This window comes from Herpailurus yagouaroundi, unplaced genomic scaffold (assembly GCF_014898765.1).
Source record: "Herpailurus yagouaroundi ecotype Mexico unplaced genomic scaffold, PumYag 162, whole genome shotgun sequence".
Lineage (NCBI taxonomy): Eukaryota > Metazoa > Chordata > Mammalia > Carnivora > Felidae > Herpailurus > Herpailurus yagouaroundi.
Window position 1 is genome coordinate 71,508,447 of NW_024412403.1, and position 22,977 is coordinate 71,531,423.

The 22,977-nt window shown below is 34.7% G+C and overlaps 1 protein-coding gene across 6 annotated transcripts in view; it reads right to left on the minus strand.

Annotated features, from left to right (window-relative positions):
* ZNF148 (zinc finger protein 148) overlaps positions 1 to 22,977 on the minus strand; it is a 125,920-nt gene that overhangs the window by 55,016 nt on the left and 47,927 nt on the right. For all 6 annotated transcript variants that reach the window (XM_040484784.1, XM_040484782.1, XM_040484779.1 and 3 more), the window contains one exon: positions 13,121 to 13,469. In XM_040484784.1, coding sequence (XP_040340718.1) covers positions 13,121 to 13,453 — 333 coding nt within the window. In that variant the 5' untranslated portion in view covers positions 13,454 to 13,469. The remainder of the gene's footprint in view (positions 1 to 13,120; positions 13,470 to 22,977) is intronic.

A 22,977-nucleotide genomic window follows, 5' to 3' on the forward strand; every position in this document is an offset into this window, starting at 1 on the left:
GTGTACAAATGATGCTTCTACAGAAATAAGAATTAACCACTATTACATGCAATAATGTATGGATATATCTCACAATCTGAACCACAGAAATCAGATACTAGAGAGTATATGATTCTATTTATATTCAGTGCAAAATCAGGTAAAACCAATAGGCCATGCTAAAAGTATTATGGTAGTGGTTATCTTTAGGAATTAGAAAAAGGTTGTGACTAAGAAGGAGAGAGCCTCTGAGAGATCGGGGCAGTGTTATAAAAGTATGTTCAGTTTTGAGAGAATTCCTTACAAGTTTTCTGTATAAATGTTGTATTTCAATAAAAAGACATACCACTAGAGAAAGGGTGTTACAAATCTGCAGGTACATATTGATAAATACAAGGAACATGCTTGTATATATAGGCATCTATGTCTATACCCATATATAAGGATGATCCTTTCATGATTACTTCAAACAAATCTAGAAACAACACAAATATCCATCAGTATTGCCTTAAATAAAGCACACCATTTAATCAGTCATTAAAATAAATAAGCCAGGGGCACCTGGGTGGCTCAGTCGGTAAAGCATCTGACTTCGGTTCAGGTCATGATATTGCGGTTCATGGGTTTGAGTCCCACACAGCTCTGCGCTGACAGCTCAGAGCCTGGAGCCTGCTTTGGATTCGGTGTCTCCCTCTCTCTCTGCCCCTCCCCCTTTGGCACTCTACCTCTCTAAAATAAACAAACACTAAAAAAAATTTTTTTTAATAAAAAATATGCCAGTTTTATATACAATAACAAAATCTCTACAAGATGTGTTTTAAATGAATATAGCAAATTTCAAAATGATACAAATAGTATAATCTATGTAAACCAAAATATAGGATATTTTCATAAGAAATACATTTTTAAAAACATTATATAGAGATATACACACTCTGCATGCTTGTAAATTAAAAATTTCCAAAATGCTATTAATATTAGTAGTTATCTCTTTGGAAGTAAAGTAAGTAAGTACTGGAAACAACTTTAACTTTTTACTTTGTTCTAAACTATTTTAATCTTTACAATTACTATGTAATCGTTTTATAATAAACAATATCATACCATTATTTTAAAAAAATGATCTGAGACTGATCTAGCTAGGCTGACAATAATAGCTAGCCTTGTCAATAATGATTTTCAATTTGTGTTCTACTGTCCTAAGAGTACAATGCTCATTCAGTACTATTGTCCCACAATTCCAGATCAATTACACATCAAAGATCAGACAGAACTATATTAAAAGTGTTAAGAGACTAGCTATGTTATTAAAGTCATCTAGAAAGAAGTCTACTAACAATTTATGTCCACATAAAGGAAAAACAATAAATTAAATCAAACAACTTTAAGAGTGTAGGAGGATACTGAAAAACAGATCATTCTGTGTTAGCTTCCTGAAATAATCTCCTAGAAGAAATACCTTGATTCATCAGCTTATCAAGCTGAGTTGAAATAACAAACAAGGAGTAATATGACTCATACCAGGGCAAACTATGAAGCAAAATTACTTAACTCTATGTATTCTGCTCAAATATTGATTCCTATCAAATACCACACTAGAATCTATATAGCATGTGAGTAAAGTCTTGTTTAAAAACGAAAACAGAAAAAACCTTGTTGATACATTTTACCATCTCTTCTCCTTAAAATAAGCTCAGTTAATGAATCTATTTCTGAAAAATGATCTCCAAAGGGTATGCTCAAGTAAAAATATTTGAATGGGAAAAATAAAAGCACTTCTTAAAACATAGAGCCCTAATAACAGCCAGTGCATTCACCTCAAAGACAAGGACCTCAACAGCCAATGAACATTAACAAAACTATTTCTAAATCCCTCACATGAACTTAAAAGAAATGTAATGGTAATAAGAATTGGCTACAAGTAATAAATGACTCTGTTATATTTATATATATATATAAATTTTTTTAAAAAGCTTACAGTGTAATGGGGATAACAAGTTGGGAGATAGCCAAAAAGAGAAGAAACATATCCTATCCAATGACTATTTAAAAGCAAATAAATACAAAGGCAAACAGAATTATCACCTTCCAGGATGACTGTGAAAGATCTTTTGTTACCAAAAGGCAATCCAATTCTGTAATTAAACCAGAGTACAAAATATGTGGCAAAACTAAAAAGTATCTTAAAATCACTGAAATGGGGAAAATGGGTTTTTTTTTTCTTTTTTAATAAAAAAGTTACCCATTACAAGACATATACTCAAAATTACTAGCATATGTTAGGTGTTTACTGACTAGAGCAAGAGGTATATGGGAATATATCTATATAATCCTCCTTAAGTTAATAACAGGATTTAAGAAAATTTAAAGACTCAAAAATCAAACAAAGGTCTTACCAATAGCCAGATACATTTTGAGTTCCTTAGGCCATCAAATAAAATAATCATAAATATAAAATGCATGCAAGTATTCCTACAATTTTCTTCATGCTGCTTTATACCACAAAAACTCATGGCTAAAATAAAATGCCACACAGATGCTGAAGTATATTTTTTCAGGAGTTATGAATACCTGAAATAACTTTACATTTTATTTTACCATCATATGACTAGAACGTGATTTTTTATAGCTCCTAATTTACAAAATCCTTTTGCTCAAGTGATATAATCCAACAGTTTTCTAGAAACAAATGTGGCATATATGATTATGAATTACAATTTGCTCCATTTTGTCAACACAAATTAAGTCTTTACTCCTCAACATGCTTGCTTGCCATCAAACTGGAAAAATAAAGACCATACAGAGTTATGGTTTCTTAAATCCTACTGAATGAATATAAGAATTAAAAGAATAAACCAAATACTTTTCTTCACATTCCTAAAATAAATTTAGTTGCTGAGTGAAGCAGCTTTCTGACTCAGTGTATCCAATAAAACTTTTTGCAATGATGGAAATGTTCTTTATCTTTGCTGTCCAAAACAGAAGCCACTTAACCACCTGAAATGTGGCTAATGAGACCAATGAAATGAAAAACTAATTTTACTTAATTTTAATTTAATTCATTTCTTTTTTTTTTTAATTTTTTTAATGTTTATTTTTGAGAGAGAGAGAGAAAGACAAAGTGTGAGTGGGGGAAGTGCAGAGAGAGAGGAGACACAGAATTTGAAGCAGGCTCCAGGCTCTGAGCTGTCAGTACAGAGCCTGACGTGGGGCTTGGACTCACAGACTATGAGATCATAACCTGAGCCAAAGTCAGATGCTTAACCAAATGAGCCACCCAGGTGCCCCTTAATTCAAGTTTCTAATAAATTAGAAAACAAAGTTCTCTAAATGAATAAACTGTAGACATTCAAAAGTTCGCCTGTAGACTGGAGCTGAAAATGTAGGGCCACTGAGGGTGGGTGACTGATACAGAATAGTAAGGTTAAGATAAATTCTGAAAATTAGCAGTTATCACAAATGAAGAACTTTTATTCAACTGTCACAAAACACTTGAGAGTTTACATAGGCTACAGAACCTGAACCATTATTAACAATCTAAAAGAACTCAAAACTCAACTTTTGTTTTGAATTAACAAAAAAATAAATAAAAAGTTAATATGAAATAAAGTTTTTTTATGTCTTCCAAACGAACAAATAAAAGAAAATCATTAATATGCTCAGTATGTATTTTTAAAAGTCTTTATTAACACAATCTAAAAAGGATGCAAGGCCTGGTAACTTAAGTTTTCACACTTTTGGGGACCTGAGTCATACTGTTCTAGATCACTGTCCTCTCTTTAATTCAAAAATATATATTCATGATCCCAAGATTTGCCCTTCACCACATGCCATATTAGCAGGAATGCATAAATAAAAAGAAGGAATATGATTTCTCATGTCTGTCGTGTTCTACTATAAAGCAATGTTACACAAATCCTAAATTCTGCCTTTGGTGTATATAGTATGAGACAACTTTTCATTGATTCATTCCCAGCATGGACTCAAATTTATCATTACCTAGTAGGAGTAACAGGACTCAACTACAAATTATCCATACATATGGAATATGTAACAGACATTTAAGAAGTATTAGAAGAATAAGAAGTTACGAAAAGTTCAAAATATGCTGGTAAATGAAAACAGTAGATAAATAAGCAACATCATTCCATGCCTGGTATGCGTATGAAAAAAGCATAGGAGTACATATACCAAAATGTTAGGAGTGACTATACCTGGTGGTGGGGATATAATAAGGTATTTACCCTGGAGATATGTACATCTATGTTCACAAAAAAACCTATGCATGAGTGTTCATAGCAGCTTTATTTGTAGTAGCCAAAATGTGGAAAAAGCTACAATGTTCTTCAGTAAATGAATGGTTAAACCGTGGTACATCAACACCATGAAATACTATTCTATAATAAAAAGGAACAAATTATTGATACACACAACTACTCACATGGCTCTCAAAGGCATTCTGTTAATTGAAAAAAAGTCAATCTCAAAAGGTCACATACTGTAGGAGTCCACTAATATAACACATAAAATGACAACGACATAGAGGTAGAAAATAAATTAGGGGTAGGATAGCCAGGGGTTAGGAATGATGGTGTTGGAAGAAGAGGTGTGACTAGGGGTCCCACCAGGGAGGTCTCCTCATGATAGATTCATTCTGTTATCTTGATTTCGATGGTGGTTACACATTATCTACATGTGTGATAAAGTATACAACACTGGACATATTATAGCACTGTCAACTGTCTGATTTTGAGACTGTACTATAATTATGTAGAATTTAACCACTAGAGGAAACTGGGTGAATGCTACACAGGACCTCTCTGTACTAATTTTGTAACTTCCTATGACTCTGTATAATTTCAAAATTAAGTTTCAATAAAAGTAAAAGAATAAATCTTGTCCCTTCCCCTTCCTGCCCCTCCCTATTCACCCGCTTTCCATGAATCATTCACTCCTAAAGCCATATGTTGTAGCATAACAGGGTACGAGATCCCAGACAAGATAAACAGTCATCTGCTGCACAAATCAAGATGTCAGAATGTACGTAGGGTGAGGAGGTTCTTCACATAAGACAGCTCAGGGTGAGTTGTCAGAACCCAAGCAGCAAAAGGAAGGGTCTGTATTATACAGGAAGAGCAGCCTGGAGCAACGTGTCAGAAGCTAAGTGGGTGCGGAAGGTATCAAAGTATGAGTGTGGACCAGAACCATGTACAAGGAGGGCTCCATGTGGTGATGAGGCCCAGGACAAGTTGTCAAAGCACATGCAGGGGAGGGTATGAACTGCAATGGAGTATAGGAGCCTGGGTAGAGGGAAGAGGGCATCTGCACAGGAAGATGGGGTGACAAATGGTTTTACACATAGGGGGTAGGGGAGGTCTAATCAAGTAAGTAAATATATTAATGACAATGGAAGCCAGGTTTCTCACTGTCTAAGAAGGGAGTTATAAAATACAGAAGGGAAGGATGCCTGGTTGGGTCAGTGGACGAGCATGCAAGTCAATCTCAGGGTCATGAGTTTGAGCTCCAAGTTCGGTACAGAGATTACAAAATAAATAAAATAAAATAAAAGTAATAAAGTACAGAAGGGAGAAAACTGAAATATACTCTGCGGTAATGGACCATAATCAGAGGGATTAGTGTGAACTCAGTTTTATAATACTGACAGGCAGATATAGGAGACAGTTATAGATGGAAGTGGGTATATAAATGTATGTAATTATGTATATACATACATTCCCTAGCTCTGTCCACTGAAAGCCCTGGAAGCAGCCAAACCCCAAGAACAATGAGCAACACATTAGGCACCCAGATCTTGCCTTTTAAATGTCATTTTCCACTGAAATGAACTAGGGCTCCTTAGAGAAATGGCTGACTCCAGGGGTGAGGCAGGAAAAATACAAGAAAATACAAGACATCTTGGGGCAGAAAGCAAGGATGTGTTAAAAAGATTGATGGGATATATAAAATGAACACAGAAGCCAGCTTAAAGAGGCTCCAATTGGCCAAATCTTCAACCAAGCATTAAAATAATCATAGTAATAGATTTTAACCCAGTTAATAAAATTCCTAAGCCCATGCTGATACAAATAAATAAATGAATAAATTAAAAGATGTAATGAGGAATGAGATTAACATTACAGTAACAAAACCTGCCAGACATCACCTTAATCAACTTATCAAAGTGAACTATCAGAATGGGGCAAATAAAAATCATGTGCCTCCTGTTAGAGTGCAATGAGGGAGAAGACACAGCATCACTTTTTGCAATATCCCTCCCAAAGTTAGTACCTTAAGTACCATTAGAGTAAAAACCAGATAAATCCAAACCGAGAAACATTCTACAAAATATATGGTAATTTTCAAGTATTATGATCACAAAATTTTAAAGTGAGAAACTAGAGGTGCCTGGGTGGCTCAGTCAGTTGACTGTCTGACTCTTGGCTTCAGCTCAGGTCATGATCGCATGGTCATGAGAATGAGCCCTATGTTGGTCTCTGCACTGAGCATGGATGCTGCCTGGGATTCTCTCTCTCCCTCTCTCTCTCTGCCCCTATCCTGCCTTCATTCTCTCTCTCTCTCAAAATAAATAAATAAACAAAAACAAATACAGTGAAGAACCAAGACAAAAGAAAACTAAAGAGACATGTCAAATAATGCAATATATAATTTTTTCAAATTAACTATTGGAAGACAAGTAGAACAGTAAAGAATATGTGCCAAAGACCAATCCAAAATATATAAAGAATTTAAAAGCTCAATACCCCAAAAATAAATAATCCAATTTAAAAATGTGCAGAAGACATGAACAGACATTTCTCCAAAGAAGACATAACAGGTGGTCAACAGACACAGGAAAAGATGTTCATCATCATTTATCATCAGGAAGTGCAAATCAAAACTACAATGAGATACTACCTCACACCTGTCACAATGGCTAAAATGAACAATACATGAAACAGATATTGGCAAGGATGTAGAGAAAAAGGAACACTCATGCACTCTTGGTGGGAATGCAAACTAGTGCAACCACCATGGAAAATAGTATGGAGATTCCTCAAAAAGTTAAAAATAGAACTAACCTATGACCCAACAATCACACTACTGGGGATTTACCCAAAGAATTAAAAAACACTAACTCAAAGGAATACATGCCACCCCCCCCATGTTTACAGCAGCATTATTTACAATAACCAAGATATGGAAAGTGTCCATCAATTGATGAATAAAGAAAGATGTGGTATATACACATACAGCAGAATATTATTCAGCCATAAAAAACAATGAAAGGTTGCCATTTGTAACATCACGGATGGAGCTAGAAAGTATTATGCTAAATGAAATACGCCAGTCAGAAAAAGAAAAACACCGTATGTTTTCACTCATATGGAATTTAAGAAACAAAACAAACAAAGGGGAACTAAAGACAGAGACACACACAAATGAAGAAACAAACTCTTAATTATAAATGGTTACCAGAAGGGAGGGGCAGTAGAAGAATGGGTTAAATAAATGATGGGGATTAAGGAGAGTCGTTATGAGTACTAGGTGATATGCAGAATTGTTTAATCACTATATTGTACAACCGAAACTAATGTAATACTGTATGTGAACTAAACTAAAATTTAAAAAAATTTTTTTAAAGTGTCAAAGACCAAAACTAGTCCAACTTGACCTGACATTTACAAAATAACCCACCCAGTAACTTCCAAAATACATTCTTTTCAAGTGAGTATAGACCATTCACTGACTAATCATATATTGAGTGCTAAAAGAGTCTCTCAATGAATTTAAAAGGATTGAAATTATCCACTGCACATTCTCTGACCATAGTAATTAAACGGTCAATGACAAAAAAATACCTGGAAAACTGTGAAACATTAGAAGTTAAGCAAAACACTTCTAATTCATGAATCAAAATGAAATCACAAAGGAAGAGAAGTTTATAGCTCAAATGCTTATGTGAAAAATGAAGAAAGGTCTAAAACGGTCATCTAGGCTCCCATTGTAAAAGCTAAGAAAAGGGGCATCTGGGTGGCTCCATCAGGTAAGCATCCGACTTTGGCTCAGGTTATGATCTCACAGTTTGAGAGTTTGAGCCCTGCGTCAGGCTCTGTATTGACAGCTCAGAGCATGGAGCGTGTTTTGGATTCTGTGTCTCCCTCTTTCTCTCTGCTCCTCCACCACTCACACACTATCTCTTTCTCTCAAAAATAAATTTAAAAATTTAAAAACAAAAAGCTAAGAAAATAGCAAATTAAGAACAAAGTAAGGAGAAGGAAGGAAATAAGGAAATAATAAAAATGAGTTAAAAATGAAATTCACAAAGGTAACAATCTATAAAACCAAAACCTGATTCTCTCAAGAGACCAATAAAATTGATAAATCTCTACCCAGACTAATCAAGAAAAGGAGAAACTATCACTACCAGGAATGAGAAAGAAAAAAATTATAGATCAGACAATAAAAGAATTTTAAAAATTATGAAAAATTTTGTTCAATTAAACAGGAAATGGACGAATTCCTTAAAAAATACAACTTATCAAAACGGATTTAAGAAAAAAAAATTTAAATCTGGAGAAGCCTTATATATGTTTTAAAATTTGAACACGAAATTTAAAACTTCTCACAAAGAAAACTCAGTCCCAGATTAGCTTCAGTGGTGAAGCCTTTCAAAAAGACAGAGTAGAAATGAACAAATCTTAAACAAACTCTTTCAAAAAATACAAGAGGAAATACTTCCTAACCCATTTATGAAGCCAGTATACCTAAAACAAAGATATTGCAAGGAAACTAATATTCCTCATAAATGTACACTTAAAAATTGTTTTAAAAACAATTTAAAACCACCTGGGTGGCTCAGTTGGTTAAGCATCCGACTTTGGGTAAGGTCATGATTTTGCGGTTCGTGAGTTCGAGGCCCACATCAGGCTCTGCACTGACAGCTCAGAGCCTGAGCCTGCTTCAGAATCTGTGACTCTCTCTCTCTCTGACCCTCCCCGGATTGTGCTCTGTCACTCTGTCTCTCAAAAATGAATAAAAAGCTAAAAAAAAATTTTTTTTAATTACTTTAAAAGGTTAGTAAACTGAATCCAGAAATGTATAAAAAGGATGACACATCATGACCAAGTGTAGCTTATCCTAGGAATACAAGGTTGGTTTAATACTTGAAAATCAATCAATGCAATTCACCATATGAAGATAGTAAGAAGAAAAAAAATCATTATCACCTAATAAATGCAGAAAAAGCATTTAAGTTACACATTCATTTATATGAAAATATAATCTCAGCAGGGGTGGCTGGGTAGCTCAGTCAGTTTAACGTCTGACTCTGACTCTGAACCTTTACGTACCTGTAACAGTCACAAAATACACAGCCAAAGTAAAAAGAATCAACCGCATTTGGGGCGCCTGGGTGGCTCAGTCAGTTAAGCCTCTGACTTTGGCTCAGGTTATGATCTCACAGTTTGTGGGGCTCACAGCTCAAGGCCTGGAGCCTGCTTCAGATTCTGTGTCTCCCTCTCTCTCTGCCCCACCCCCGCTCACACTCTGGCTCTTTCAAAAATAAATAAATGTTAAAAAATTTTTTTGAAAAAGAAAAAACAAAATCAACCACATTTCTATATACTGGTCATGAACAATTAAACATTGAAATTTTTAAAAATACCATTTACAATTGCATTCAAAACATGAAATATTTAGGGGTAAATATTTCCAATAACTCTACACTTAAAACTACATAACAATGCTAAGATAAATTAAAACCTAAACAAAGTGATATGCCATGTTCATGGACTAGAAACCACTATTGTTTAGATGCTGATCAAGTCAACATATAGAATCAATATAATCCCAATAAAAACCCAGCTGGTTCTTTTTATAGAAACTGAAAGGTTGATTCTACATTTTATACGAAAATACAAACAACCTAGAATGGTCAAAACAGTCTTGCAAGAAGAATAACAAAACTGGGAGACTACACTACCTGATTTCAAGATTTACTATACAAGATTCAACAATCAAGACAGTGTAATACTGATGCAAAGATATAGACACTGGATCAAACAAAATGAAAACACAAGAGAAACAGCTTAACTTCTAGAAAGACACCCCCCCTCAAAAAATGAAAAAAAGATTCATACAAAAATGTTCATAGCAGTTTTATCCATAAGGTTGAAAAACAGAGATAATACAACCATAACAGGGGAAAGGAATAACCAAACTTTAGGATAATAAGGCAACAGAGTATTAATAATAGAGTATTAATCAACAATAAAAAGAAATGAACTACTTACTGATCCACTCAACCAACATGGATAAACCAAAAACATTATGCTCAGCAAAAGAAGCCAGACATAAGTTATATACGATGCCATTTGCATAAAGTTCTCAAGAGGACTGATTAGGAAGAAACACAAAGAAACCCTCTAAGATGACAGAAATATTCTGTCTGGACTGTAGCTTATACAAGTCTATGCAGTTGTCCAAACTCTGAACTTTAAAATTAGGAGCTGAGAGGGGCGCCTGGGTGGCTCAGTCGGTTAAGCGTCCGACTTCAGCTCAGGTCACGATCTCGCGGTCCGTGAGTTCGAGCCCCGCGTCGGGCTCTGGGCTGATGGCCCAGAGCCCAGAGCCTGCTTCCAATTCTGTGTCTCCCTCTCTCTCTGCCCCTCCCCCATTCATGCTCTGTCTCTCTCTCTCTGTCTCAAAAATAAATAAACGTTAAAAAAATTAAAATTAGGAGCTGAGAGCATTCACTTTAAAGTTTTCCTCAATTAAAAATTTTTTTTCACTCAAAATATATTTGACTGCCTACCATAGCCGAGGTATTGAAAACTTGCAAGAAAAAAAAGTCAATTATCAAAATGAAAAGCAAACAAAGAGAAACCTTTTAAGCTAAGAAATAAAAGCCAGTAGACTGCCAATCAAAGAATGTTACAGGTATATACACAACATGTACAGAAGTAACAGGAAAAAAAAAAAATCACAGTGGATCTGGGCAACTAAAGTAATTAAAGTATGAAGCTCACATGGAGCACTCACAGACCACTTTCATAAAACACTCCTTCACAAATTTAAAAGAACAGAAATTATACAATATATGCTCTCAGACCACAAAGGACTTAAACTGAAAATTAATAACAGAAAAATAGCTGGAAAATCCCCAAATACTTAGAGATTAAACAACACACTTCTAAATGATATGTGGATCAAAGAAGGTATCTGAGGAGAAATTAAAAGATATATTGAACTAAAGAAAAATAAAACAATTCATCAAAATTTGTGGGATGCAGTGAAAGCAGTGCTTAGAGGGAAACTCCGATCACTGAATGCATATATTAGAAAAGAAGATCTAAAAAATCAATCATCTAACCTTCCAACTTAGAAAACTAAACAAGACCAAATCAAACCCAAAATAACAGAAGAAATCACAAAAATTAGAGCAGAAATCAGTGAAATTGAAAACTAGAAATCAACAGAGAAAATAAAAAACTAACTCTTCTAAAATATCAATAAACTTGGTAAGACTCTACTAGGGTCTAGCAGAAAACAAGGAATTGTCCAATAGGTATGAGATTCAGTTTTGCAAGAAAAAACAGCTCTAGAGACCTGCTGAACAATAATGGATATTAAAAGAATAACAAAGGAATACTGTGAGCAACTCTATGCCCACAAATTTCAAAATCTAGATGAAATGGACCAATTCCTTGAAAGGCACAATCTGTAAAAACTCACACAAGAGAAAATAAATAATCTGAACAGGTCCTCCATCTATTAAAGAAAGTGAGTAATTAATAACGTTTAAAAACAAACAAGCAAACAACCTTCCCAAAACTACCAGGCTTTATGTACTCAACTGAGCTTATCCTACATTTATGAAAGAAATTATACCAATTCTCTACAATCTCTTTCAGAAGTTAGAAGCAGAGGGAATAATCCTAGCTCATTCTCTAAGGCCAGGATTACCCTAATATCAAAATCAGAAACAAAGATATTACAAAAAAACTAGCCCAATATAACTCACAAACAGATACAAAAAATCCTCAACAACATATTAGCAAATTGAATCCAACAATGTATAACAAGAATTACACACAACAACCAAGTGGGATATATTAGAGGTATATAAGGGTGGTTCAGCATTCAAAAATCTATCAGTGTAAGCCATCACATGAAAAGACTAAAAAAAAGTAAGGCTATTGCAAAGGGCTAGAAAAGTTGGTGGGCACATGTATTAGAATACAACTATAACTATTATTCATTTACACTATGTGCCAATACCTGGGATACGATGGAAAATAAGACAAAATTCATGCTCTCATAGAGCCTACAATCTATTAGACAGACACTGAACAAGTAACCACAAGTCCCTATTGCAGAGACTCAACCTGGACTAAATAGAAGTGGCAGGCTGATAATGATGAACCACTAACTAGATTAAAAAACAGGAAGGGGGTATGGCTAAAGGGAATATTACAAGCAGGATGCATGAAGGTTCTGAAGCAAAAGAAAAAGTACAGTGTATTAGATATACTGAAAGAAATCCAAGTCTAATATCACAGAAAGGATAGAAGAGGATTACATTATGGTTATGGTTTTGTTGGTCAGTCATCAGGTAAAAAGAAAAACAAGAAGGCAAAAAAGTTATGAGTGCCTACAAAAGAATATTTTAGGTGAGAAACAATGACATTTAGGATAAACAGGAAAAACTAAAGGTCGATATGCTTTTGAAAAAGGTAATGAAAAAAATACAGACACCAGGAATTGCCAAGTTACAGAACCCGAAGGAAAAACCTTCAGGTGTATGATCTTTTTCTAGTTATACTCAAGATTCAATCTTTCTACTCTTTAAGGAAACCAAGAAGTTGAAACAAAATCTTTAAAATTTAAGCACTTAAAATTTAATACACAGTAATCCTGGAAAAGATAAGTTACTAAATGTATACAATACAAAAACTTGATTTTGCCTTTTTCAAATGTGATTTGTGTCAACATTTAGTGTATTCATTTAATAACACCCAGTTAACTATTAAGACTTTAAACATTTTCTGAAATTTCTTCAATGACTTGAAGCATTACTTAACACAAAATTAATTATGTTTCTAACTATAAGTTACATTAATTTTAAAAAGGAATTACTTACAGGGACATTAAGTGCATACTGTAGTCCTTGAGGAAGTCTTTCATGTGTTTCCATCTGCTCTTCATCATTTTTCACTGTCTCCTCATGGACCATGAGTTCATCATGTGATATCATATCCTGTTGTCTCATTTCGCTTTCTTGTAACACTTCATCTGCAGCAAGGATCTCCTGGTGAGGCATACTCCGATCTTGAAGTACCGACTCCTGCAGTTCCCCAGACACGGTAGACTGGCCAGACACTCCACCCATTACAACCATTGCCCTGGAAGACTGCATTTCGTCTATGCCGCCACATTTAAGAAATAATCCTTCCAGTTTGTCGTCAATGTTCATGCTTAAGTATAACTGCCTAGAAAGACCAAGTTTGGCAACAAAGCATAATAAATTAGTTTTATATGTCTACTTGATCCTTTTTAAATTTCAATTATGAAAGGTACACACTTTAATAGAAAAACTTTATTCATGTAATTTGTATTGTCTCCAATTTTAAAAATATCAAGGTAAGTTTCCAAAGGCTGGTGGAATAAAATGCAACTTCTCATTTTTGACATTAAGGCAAAAAATCATAATCTATTTCATTATGAAAAATGAGTATGACATAAAGGAAATTGGGGGGAAGTATCTGTAACAAAGGAGTTATGTTCTTTAATATATTAAAATGTCAAAAAAATTTTAAAGGTGTATAAAGAAATAAAGTGACAAACCACTATCAGGCAGATCATAAAGAAAACTTAGAAAACAGTCACTAAATATACAAAATAATAGTCACTTACAGTAGTAATCAAAGAAATGAAAATTAAAACAGAACTACCATATTTCATCCACCAAACTGGTAGTGACTCTTTAAAAAAATATACGTCTTGGGGCGCCTGGGTGGCTCAGTCGGTTAGGCGTCCGACTTCGGCTCAGGTCACGATCTCGCAGTATGTGAGTTCGAGCCCCGCGTCGGGCTCTGTGCTGACTGCTCAGAGCCTGGAGCCTGTTTCAGCTTCTGTGTCTCCCTCTCTCTCTGACCCTCCCCCGTTCATGCTCTGTCTCTCTCTGTCTCAAAAATAAATAAATGTTAAAAAAAAAAATTTTTTTTAAATATACGTCCAATGTTGCAGTAGGTTTAAAAAAAAAAAGACACTCATTATGAACAGTAGGAAAATAAATCAGCTCAATTACTTTCAAAGGCAATTTGGTACTTTCTATCAAAAGCCATAAAAACACACATATTCTTGGAACTGGTAATTATACTTATAGAAACCTATCCCAATGAAACAAAATATATACGTGAAAAATCACTACAGTAATTTACATTAGCAAAAAAATGGAAATACACTATTCAACAAACAAAACTGGTTAAAATATATTCATACATATGTCTTAAAACTATAGTGACAGCTATACAACTCAGTTAGTTATATTATATTATATATATATAATATATATATAGCTATATTATATCTCACAGTTTTTCTCAAAAATAGAATCAGAATAATGGCCCTTGGGGGTGGGGGGGGTTGCTGCTGATAACAACAGGCAGGCAATGGGGAGTGTATGGGAGCTAGCAATATTTTTTTCTTGAGTTGAATGCTGGTTGGACAGATATGCTCACTTTGTAAAATTTCAAGTTGTACATGTGCAAAATATGCATGTTTTTGTCAGTTACTACACTTCAATAAAAAGTAAAAATCTGCTGACACTACAAAACAGTAATGAAATTATTCTTGAAAAATATTTGAAAATGTGGGGGAATATCCCAGTATTAAAGGAAATGTATGTGTGCATTTAAAGATACAGAAGTTTATGTAAAATGTTAACACCATTAACATTACCACTGGTGGTGAAATTACCAGAAGTTTTTTCCATATTTATATTTATCTCTAATTTAAAAACTTACTATAATAAAATTTTACTTTTTATACATGCTTTTAAATTTGTTAAAATGAAATAAAGGTGATACTTTCCTTACTAATACTTTTTTTTTTTTTAACATTTATTTATTTTAGTGAGACAGGGACAAAGCACCAGTGGGAAAAGAGCAGAGAAAGAGGGAGACAGAAGCTGAAGCAGGCTCCAGGCTCCGAGCTGTCAGCACAAAGCGTGATGCAGGGCTTAAACCCACGAACCACAAGATCATGACCTGAGTGAAAGTCAGATACTTAACCAACTGAGCCACGCAGGTGCCCCACTAATATATTCTTAAATAACACATGATTAAATTTAACAGGTCATGAGACCTAGACACTACCAAATAATTATATTATTTCCTCCATTATTGTAGAAAAGATAGGCAATATTAAATCTGCCCTTCTAACTTTGGTTGCTGTAAATTCAAATTCCACTGTGTTACTCCAAGAACCAACATAATGATCATGAAAGCTAAAGAAACTTCATCTCAAAAAACATGAAAGCACTGGTGCAAAGTTTGTTTTTCAAAACTGATTTCTACTATCAGACTGTGTAAAAATAACATACATGCCCTCTGCAAAGGGACAAGTCCAAAAGTAGTAAATGCATTTAACTATTTGTCTCAGTTTAGTCACCTCTTTCCCAAATCAATCAGGTAGGTACTAGCTACTGCCTTGATCATAGCTTTCAAAGGTAAAATAAATGATCAGTTAAATTCAAATGTACTACTGAAATTTAAATGCACTTTCACTTACTAAGGTTATCACTTAGGGAGAAACCTGTACTTAAATGAACAGCTCCAAAAAAAAAGACCTTGTAAACAGCAAAGTAAAAAAAACACAAAAACATAATTCATACTTGCTAATCCTATCTTCCCTGGTACAAGATATTATCAGTCTAGAATACATAAAACAAAGTACCAAGAATCTGATTTTTACTTTTCAAAATCTTTAAATAGCAAGCTTGAAATCTACAGGACGATTTTAAATAAATCACCAAATAACTATTCTCTTCTAATATTCTATTTAGCACATTTCTTAGAAAATAAACTATCCTACAACTAAATGAAACTTAAGCCTTACAGGGCTAACTAAAATTTGCCTATTCTGGCCATTTCTTTGGAGGTTCTTACCAAATCATTATATTCTTCCAGTCTATTTACTGTTTTCTTAAAGAATGTGGAAAGCCCCTAACTTGAAAGGGAATTTTGATACCCAAAGCTAACCTTTATTGCAAGTCATCATTGTTGCTACTGCTACAATATACCCTTGACCCAGGCAAGCTCACTGCTAGGAATATACACAATCCTATAAGGTAATTCATCAAAATTAACCAAAGATACATGTACAAGGATGTTTGCTGCACCCCTTTAGTGGAAAAAGACTGGAAACTAAGCATTCACTGATATAAGATTTCTTAAATTATGATTCAGCCCTACAATGGAATACACACCATCATTAAAAGGAATGAATGAGGCTGCTATATGTGCTGGGTGAAAAGTTCTCCACAATACATTAAGTGAAAAAAATCAAGGAGAAGATACACAAATAAAGTGAGCCACTGCTTGTATCATACATCTCAACTAGTAACTGGGCAGAGTAAGCCAGACAGGAAATTAGACAAGGCTCTCAAGCAAAAAAGTTAATTTCACCTTGCATATAGTACAAGAAAAAGGACAAAACTACACTAAGAAAAATGGTAAGGAGGGGCCCCAGGGTGGCTCAGGAGGTTGAGCATCTGACTCTTAGTTTCAGCTCAGGTCATGATCCCATGGTCCTGTACTGACAGGATCCCAAGCTTTGTGACGACAGTGTGGAGTCCACTTGGGATTCTCTCTCTCTGTCCCTCTCCCCTACTCGTGCTGTCTCTCTCTTTAAAAAAAAAAGGTGGGGGGGGGGGGGTTGCGCCTGGATGGCTCAGTTAAGCGACTGACTTCAGCTCAGGTCATGATCTCGTGGTTTGAGAGTTCGAGCCCCGCATCAGGCTCCATGCTGACAGCTCAGAGCCTGGAGCCTGCTTCAGATTCTGTGTCTCCTCTCTTTGCCGTTCCCATGCTCATGCTCTGTCTCTCAATAATAAATAAATGTTAAAAAAAATTTTTTTTAAATGATAAGGAAAGTACATTTTTTACTGTCCCTGAAGCTCTCTTACATGCACTTATCATCTTTAACTTTCCCCCTTCTAACTCCTGCATGGTCTCAGTCAAAGCTCTCTTGTGCTTCACTGCACATTCAACAACCCAAATACAACAAAAGGTCCCATGCTCAAAAGGTCTCTTCTCTAACTTCTGTATTTCCAGGGAGGATCGGCCAAATATAAAGAAAGGAAACTGATATAATCAATCCATGTTAAAATGTGAATAGTTATAAATGTCTCTTCCCGCTAAACCATCAAAAAGCCAACTGCTTTTTGACCCAAATATCTACACAATTAATGGAAATTCAGCTGTTAGGGATATTACACAGCTAAGAGGAAGAAAGAAATGATGCTTCCTTTAAATCATGTTGCTTACATAAAAGAGTGCTCTAGAAGAAAAAAAGAAACAATTATTCTGTGTTCCCAGGAGCCTCTGTCCAACTGGGGAAAAAAAGAAGGGCTAGGTAGAGTAACAATAAGCAACCAGCCACCCGGAGTCCCTTGTGATGACACATTATTTTGTAAGGGATGGTGGGCAGCTGACAAAGGGTATAAAACACCAGAGCTATTAAGAGCCAAAACAAGACGGACAATGATGTTCTAGGGCTAATTCAGCTAAAGGTGAAATGGCCACCCAAAACAGATCATTAAAAACTAGAACAGAGCAAAAGAGAGGAAAAAAGGAAGGAGCCAGCCCACCTCAGGCCAATTTCTTCTAAATCTTCCTTTAGCAGATTACTTCAAACTGTATTCTTTTCCCCTTTCCAAGTTTTATTCTTCCCTCATCTCCATCTCTCTGTCAAAAAAGTTGACAGGTACAGCAAAAGGGATATTTAGGGGGTCACAATACAGTTTCCTGCTCCATTCAATTATCCCTCTCCCGCACACTCCTCGCCATCCTTTCCTATTGAAAAATGTTTGGTTCAGCTGTACAAAAGTAATCCAAATTGTGGCCAATTAGGTAACCCCTAGTCATTGAAGCCTAATGGCAATGCTCTAGTCAAAGAGAACATAAATTATTAGCCATCACTTTCTCCTATCTTCCACAAGAGACAGCTGACTCTCCTTGTCATCACCTTCTAATTTAATGCTTCTAATCAACTGTATGCAACCAATTAGAAAGCTTTATAGATTCATAAGATGAAATAAGAGTAAATAAGCTTTGAGTCAGGGTTTTCAATAAGGAATTAAACACATGGACTTTTAATACAAGCATTTGCGATAATTACTTCTAGGCTGAGGGGACTGTCTGGGCTTGCTTTCACAAGACAAAGTTAACAGAAGCATAACATATGGACAAGCTGGCCATTACTACTCATTTTTAATCAAGTATGCAAATGCCTACTGGTTTTTTTTATGCATTAATAAGGAAAATATCTTTCCAAATTTATTAATAGGTTTGGGTGTATATGATAAAGTTCATAACTTGCAGAGGAAGGACAACTAATGTGTTTAGGGTCTACTAGATGTAAGACACTGTGCTGGGCACATTTACATATATTAAATCACCTAACATTTATACTGAGGAACACTCAAGACACTAACAGTATATCCCCATCTAACAGATAAAGTCACTGGGTTTACTCTAAGTCACACAGGTGGAGGTAAACTGGGATTTCAAAACAGGCTTAGCTGGTTTAGTGCGCTTTTTGCCATACCATACTAACCTCCCAACTTGAAAGGCTCTGAACACGTTAAGAACTCAATGACCTCCTCTTCTCACTCACCTTAGAGACCACACTATCACCACTGCTTGGGTTGCTACAGCAATCCAAGTTTCCTCAGCTGGCTTCTCCTACCTCATGGCTATCATGGAAGAACTTTGTGACACTAAATCCCTTTTTCTCCTTTGGAAAGAATGGACACTTCCTACATTTGTTATTTTCCCATTTCCATCTATTATTCACACCTTAGTTAATATCTCCTGTCATTCTTTTTTTTTTCTCCATAGGTTTACATATATACCCTCTTCATCCTTCCATTCTTCCTTCAAACCTTTTCCAAATTACTTCAGGAAACTTCCTCTTTTACCTCCCCATTTTCACTTGAAAATCAAAATAATCCTAGATATGGCTGACAAATAAATATAGGAGCAGTTCTAAAGACATACCTGTATCAAAGAAAAAACAGCTGTAACTTTTTGGAAGACTTCTGCCATAATCATCTAAAAGTTTTGAAAACACCTAGTTCCCTTTCAGAATGTACATGAATATTCATCTGCCACTTTATGGCTTTTAATTAAATCTGCATTCAAGCACGAAAGAAGTATTTCTCACTTAAAGACACTGATTTTCTGTATATTTATTGAGTTTATTTGTAATATTATTCTCCACCAACTTTTACTGAACAATGTAGAACTTCCAACCATAAAAGTCAAAACAGACTATAGTGGGCAAGCTTAGGAATTAAACATCATTCTTTTTTCGGGACACCTGGGTGGCTCAGCTGGTTGAGTATCCGACTTTGACTCAAGTCATGATCTCGTGGTTCATGGGTTCAAGCCCCACATTGGCCTCTGTGCTGACAGCTCAGCCTGCTTCACATTCTGTGCCTCCCTCTCTGCCCCTCCCCTGCTCACACTCTGTCTCTCTTTCTCATAAAAAATAAACACGAAAAAAAAAATTTTTTTAATAAACATCATTCTTTTCTATAAAGAAAAATAATTTCCAACTCAAAATATTCTCCCAAATCAACAATACCCTGCCTTGTACCAGAACCCATTCTACCTATAAGCCTCACTTGTAGGCAGAAAAAAAGTACTGAAAAGAACTTATTCTTAAACAGATAAAAAAGAAAAACTCGGTTTTACAACTTACTTCTCACCCAAAGCATTTTCAGTAAACTCTTTGCTGTCTGGAGGATGCCAGTTACATTAACTCGGATATTAATTTTTCTAACCTATGTAGGGTCAGTGAGAAATTACAACTTAGCAATATCAGGATTGGAAACACAAGTATCAATCAGCTTCAAGATCAAATGGTTAGACAAAGCCAGAGACAAAGAAACCCATGACCAATATGGAATTAAATAATTTCCACCGGCCCTTCTTAAGAAGTTTCCTATTCTCTCTCATCCTTCACAAGCATAGTTTTATCTAAACAAAAACTGCTTCACCTCTAATTCAAAAACAAAGTTTACTTCTCTTCTAGGCATATTCTACATTCAGAAACCCCTTCAGAAATATCTTTGTACAACTACAATTTTGCATCTATAAAGCTGAGCTTATAAACTACGCCCTATGACAATTTTTAAGTTGCTACTTAGTTCAAAACATTCTAAGAGGAACAAATGGGTCTTTCTGACTAGTGCCAGCAATGGTAAAAGACACAAAATAAGAGAGATTATAGGCTAAAATCCATCATTTTATACAATATAACAAAAAAAAAAAAAACCTTTGACCATTTTCTAACCACAGAAAAATAATCTATAAATATTTAAGTCAAAGTTAACGGGCATTTCTATATACTGCACCCCCCTCAAATAAAGCAGAATCTAAGCATATTCTGCATTCCAAATACTCATCACCAAAGTCTTCTAAAACAATGTAACAAAAAAATAGTGATATTTGAATGTTAAAACAAAATTTTCAGCAACTCATACTGTTTAAGAAACAGCTATAATTTATCTTAAAAAGGAGAGGGGGAGAGAAGTTTTAAAAAAAAGTCCAAGCAAAACAGAACCCTACCTTCTGCTGGATCTACTTGTTTCATCCATCACACCTCATGCCAATATCAACAATTCAAATATTAATGTTAAAAATACTTATTCTGTTAGGAAACTATGAGTTTTCTACAGGCTTGTATAAGAAAAGGAATATCAAAAATACTTGTTAAAACAAACTTCCCTCTACACTACGAACATTAAGCACCTACGTTATTTTTAATATGTACTACATAGCAACCAAAACTCGTTTCAGAACAAATAAGTATTAACTATTAAAACTGACATTTGTTAAACATTAGATAAATACTCTCCTTTAATAATACAAACACTATTTGTGAAGCACAGAACTAAGGATGCATTTTCACCTTCAATGCCAAGAACATCTATAATGTCTTATACTATTCCATCATAAACTAAAGTCAACCAGCCGACTATACTATAACAAGTATATAAATTTATCAAAACTAAAGGGTACCAAGGCTAAAAGGTTGACATAAAACATGGTGGAAAACTGATAACTAGTTTGCAACCCTTTAATAAAATCTATAATAGAATATATAATATTTGATACTTGTTTCAAAACACAGTATTTACAACAGGACAAAAATCATAAAATACAATGTACGATGAAGTATTTTTCATCTAAAAATAACTAATTGAAATATATAATATCTTTGAGAAAAAGTTTTTCTGATCTTATCTAAACATTTAGAATAACACACTCTTTAGAATTAGAAGGAACTAGCTAGAGATCATTTAGCTTTGTTTATATGTAAAGAAATCCTCCTATCCAAGGCCTCCACCCCCTTGTGTTAGTCTAAAATATTAGATAAATCATTTCAACCTAATGATAGTGAAACAAGATGAGGAAGTATCTGAAGTCAATTTTAACTTTTAATACCTTATTCCATTTTATGATATCAAGACTAGCAGTGTTTATTCACAAAAAATTTGAGAACTAGTGACAGAACTTGAACTGTCTCAGAATGTCCAGGCCAAGAGTTAATGTCTTGGATAATAAAAATTGTATTTTAATGTTAATCCAAACTAGACAAATGGAAAGTAAATCTGACACAAACCCTAACTGACAATAAACTCCCCCTCCCTGAATCTGTTCTTTTCTTCTTGCCTAATAAGTGAGACAAACTCATTTCCCAGCCTCCCTTACAGCTGACTGTAGTCACGTGACAGTGTTATAGCCATTGGAATATAAGGAGAAATGACATACATAACTCCTCTTAAGGGAAGAAAAATATCCTTTCTTCTTCCTATTGACATGCATAATGGTAACCATCTTGGACAACAAGAGAGAAGCCACATACTAAGAATAGCAAAGGACGACAAAAGACGCCCAGGTCATGATGACTCAGGAACCTCTACAAAATCTCAAGATTGTTTTCATAGAGCAGTGCCTGGGGTGGCTTAGTCGGTTAAGCATCCAACTTTGGCTTAGGTCATGATCTCGTGCTTCATGAGTTCGAGCCCCGCACTGGGCTCTGGGCTGACAGCTCAGAGCCTGGAGCCTGTTTTGGATTCTGTGTCTCCCGTTTTCTCTGCCCCTCCCCCACTCACACTCTCACTCTCAAAAATAAATAATTAGAAAATAAATATATTTCTATCTTTAAAGTCTGTCACAGTGGTCACGTCTATATTTTAACTAATATCTCTAATATAAATGATTAATGAATTACCTACATGACTGCTTCCTTATATTAGTATAGGCATATATGTACAAATGTACAATAACTGGGATGTTTTTTCACATTTCAAAAATTATATGCCAAACACCATTAAATTTCATCAATTGGTCTCATTTTACCATGTATGAACACAGAGTTTCCATGGAAATTCTGAAAAATTTAACATGGATATATATGTGTTAATGATAGGCAGGTAAAAAATACACTCTAAGAAAAGGGTTAAAGGAGAAAATATCTTCCCATCTAAATTTCATTTACTATTACATAATAAGCTACACATATTTTTGTGTTAAACAAAACTTAAAATCAAAAATGATATCATACTTATCAATTTTCTCTTAACACTGTTTTCTCAAGAAAAAATTAAAATCCCAGCTTTCTACCAGATATAAACACCAAAACAAACTACAATACAAAAACCAACATGAAATTCTATCACCCAAAATGGTTTCATGTTTGAAA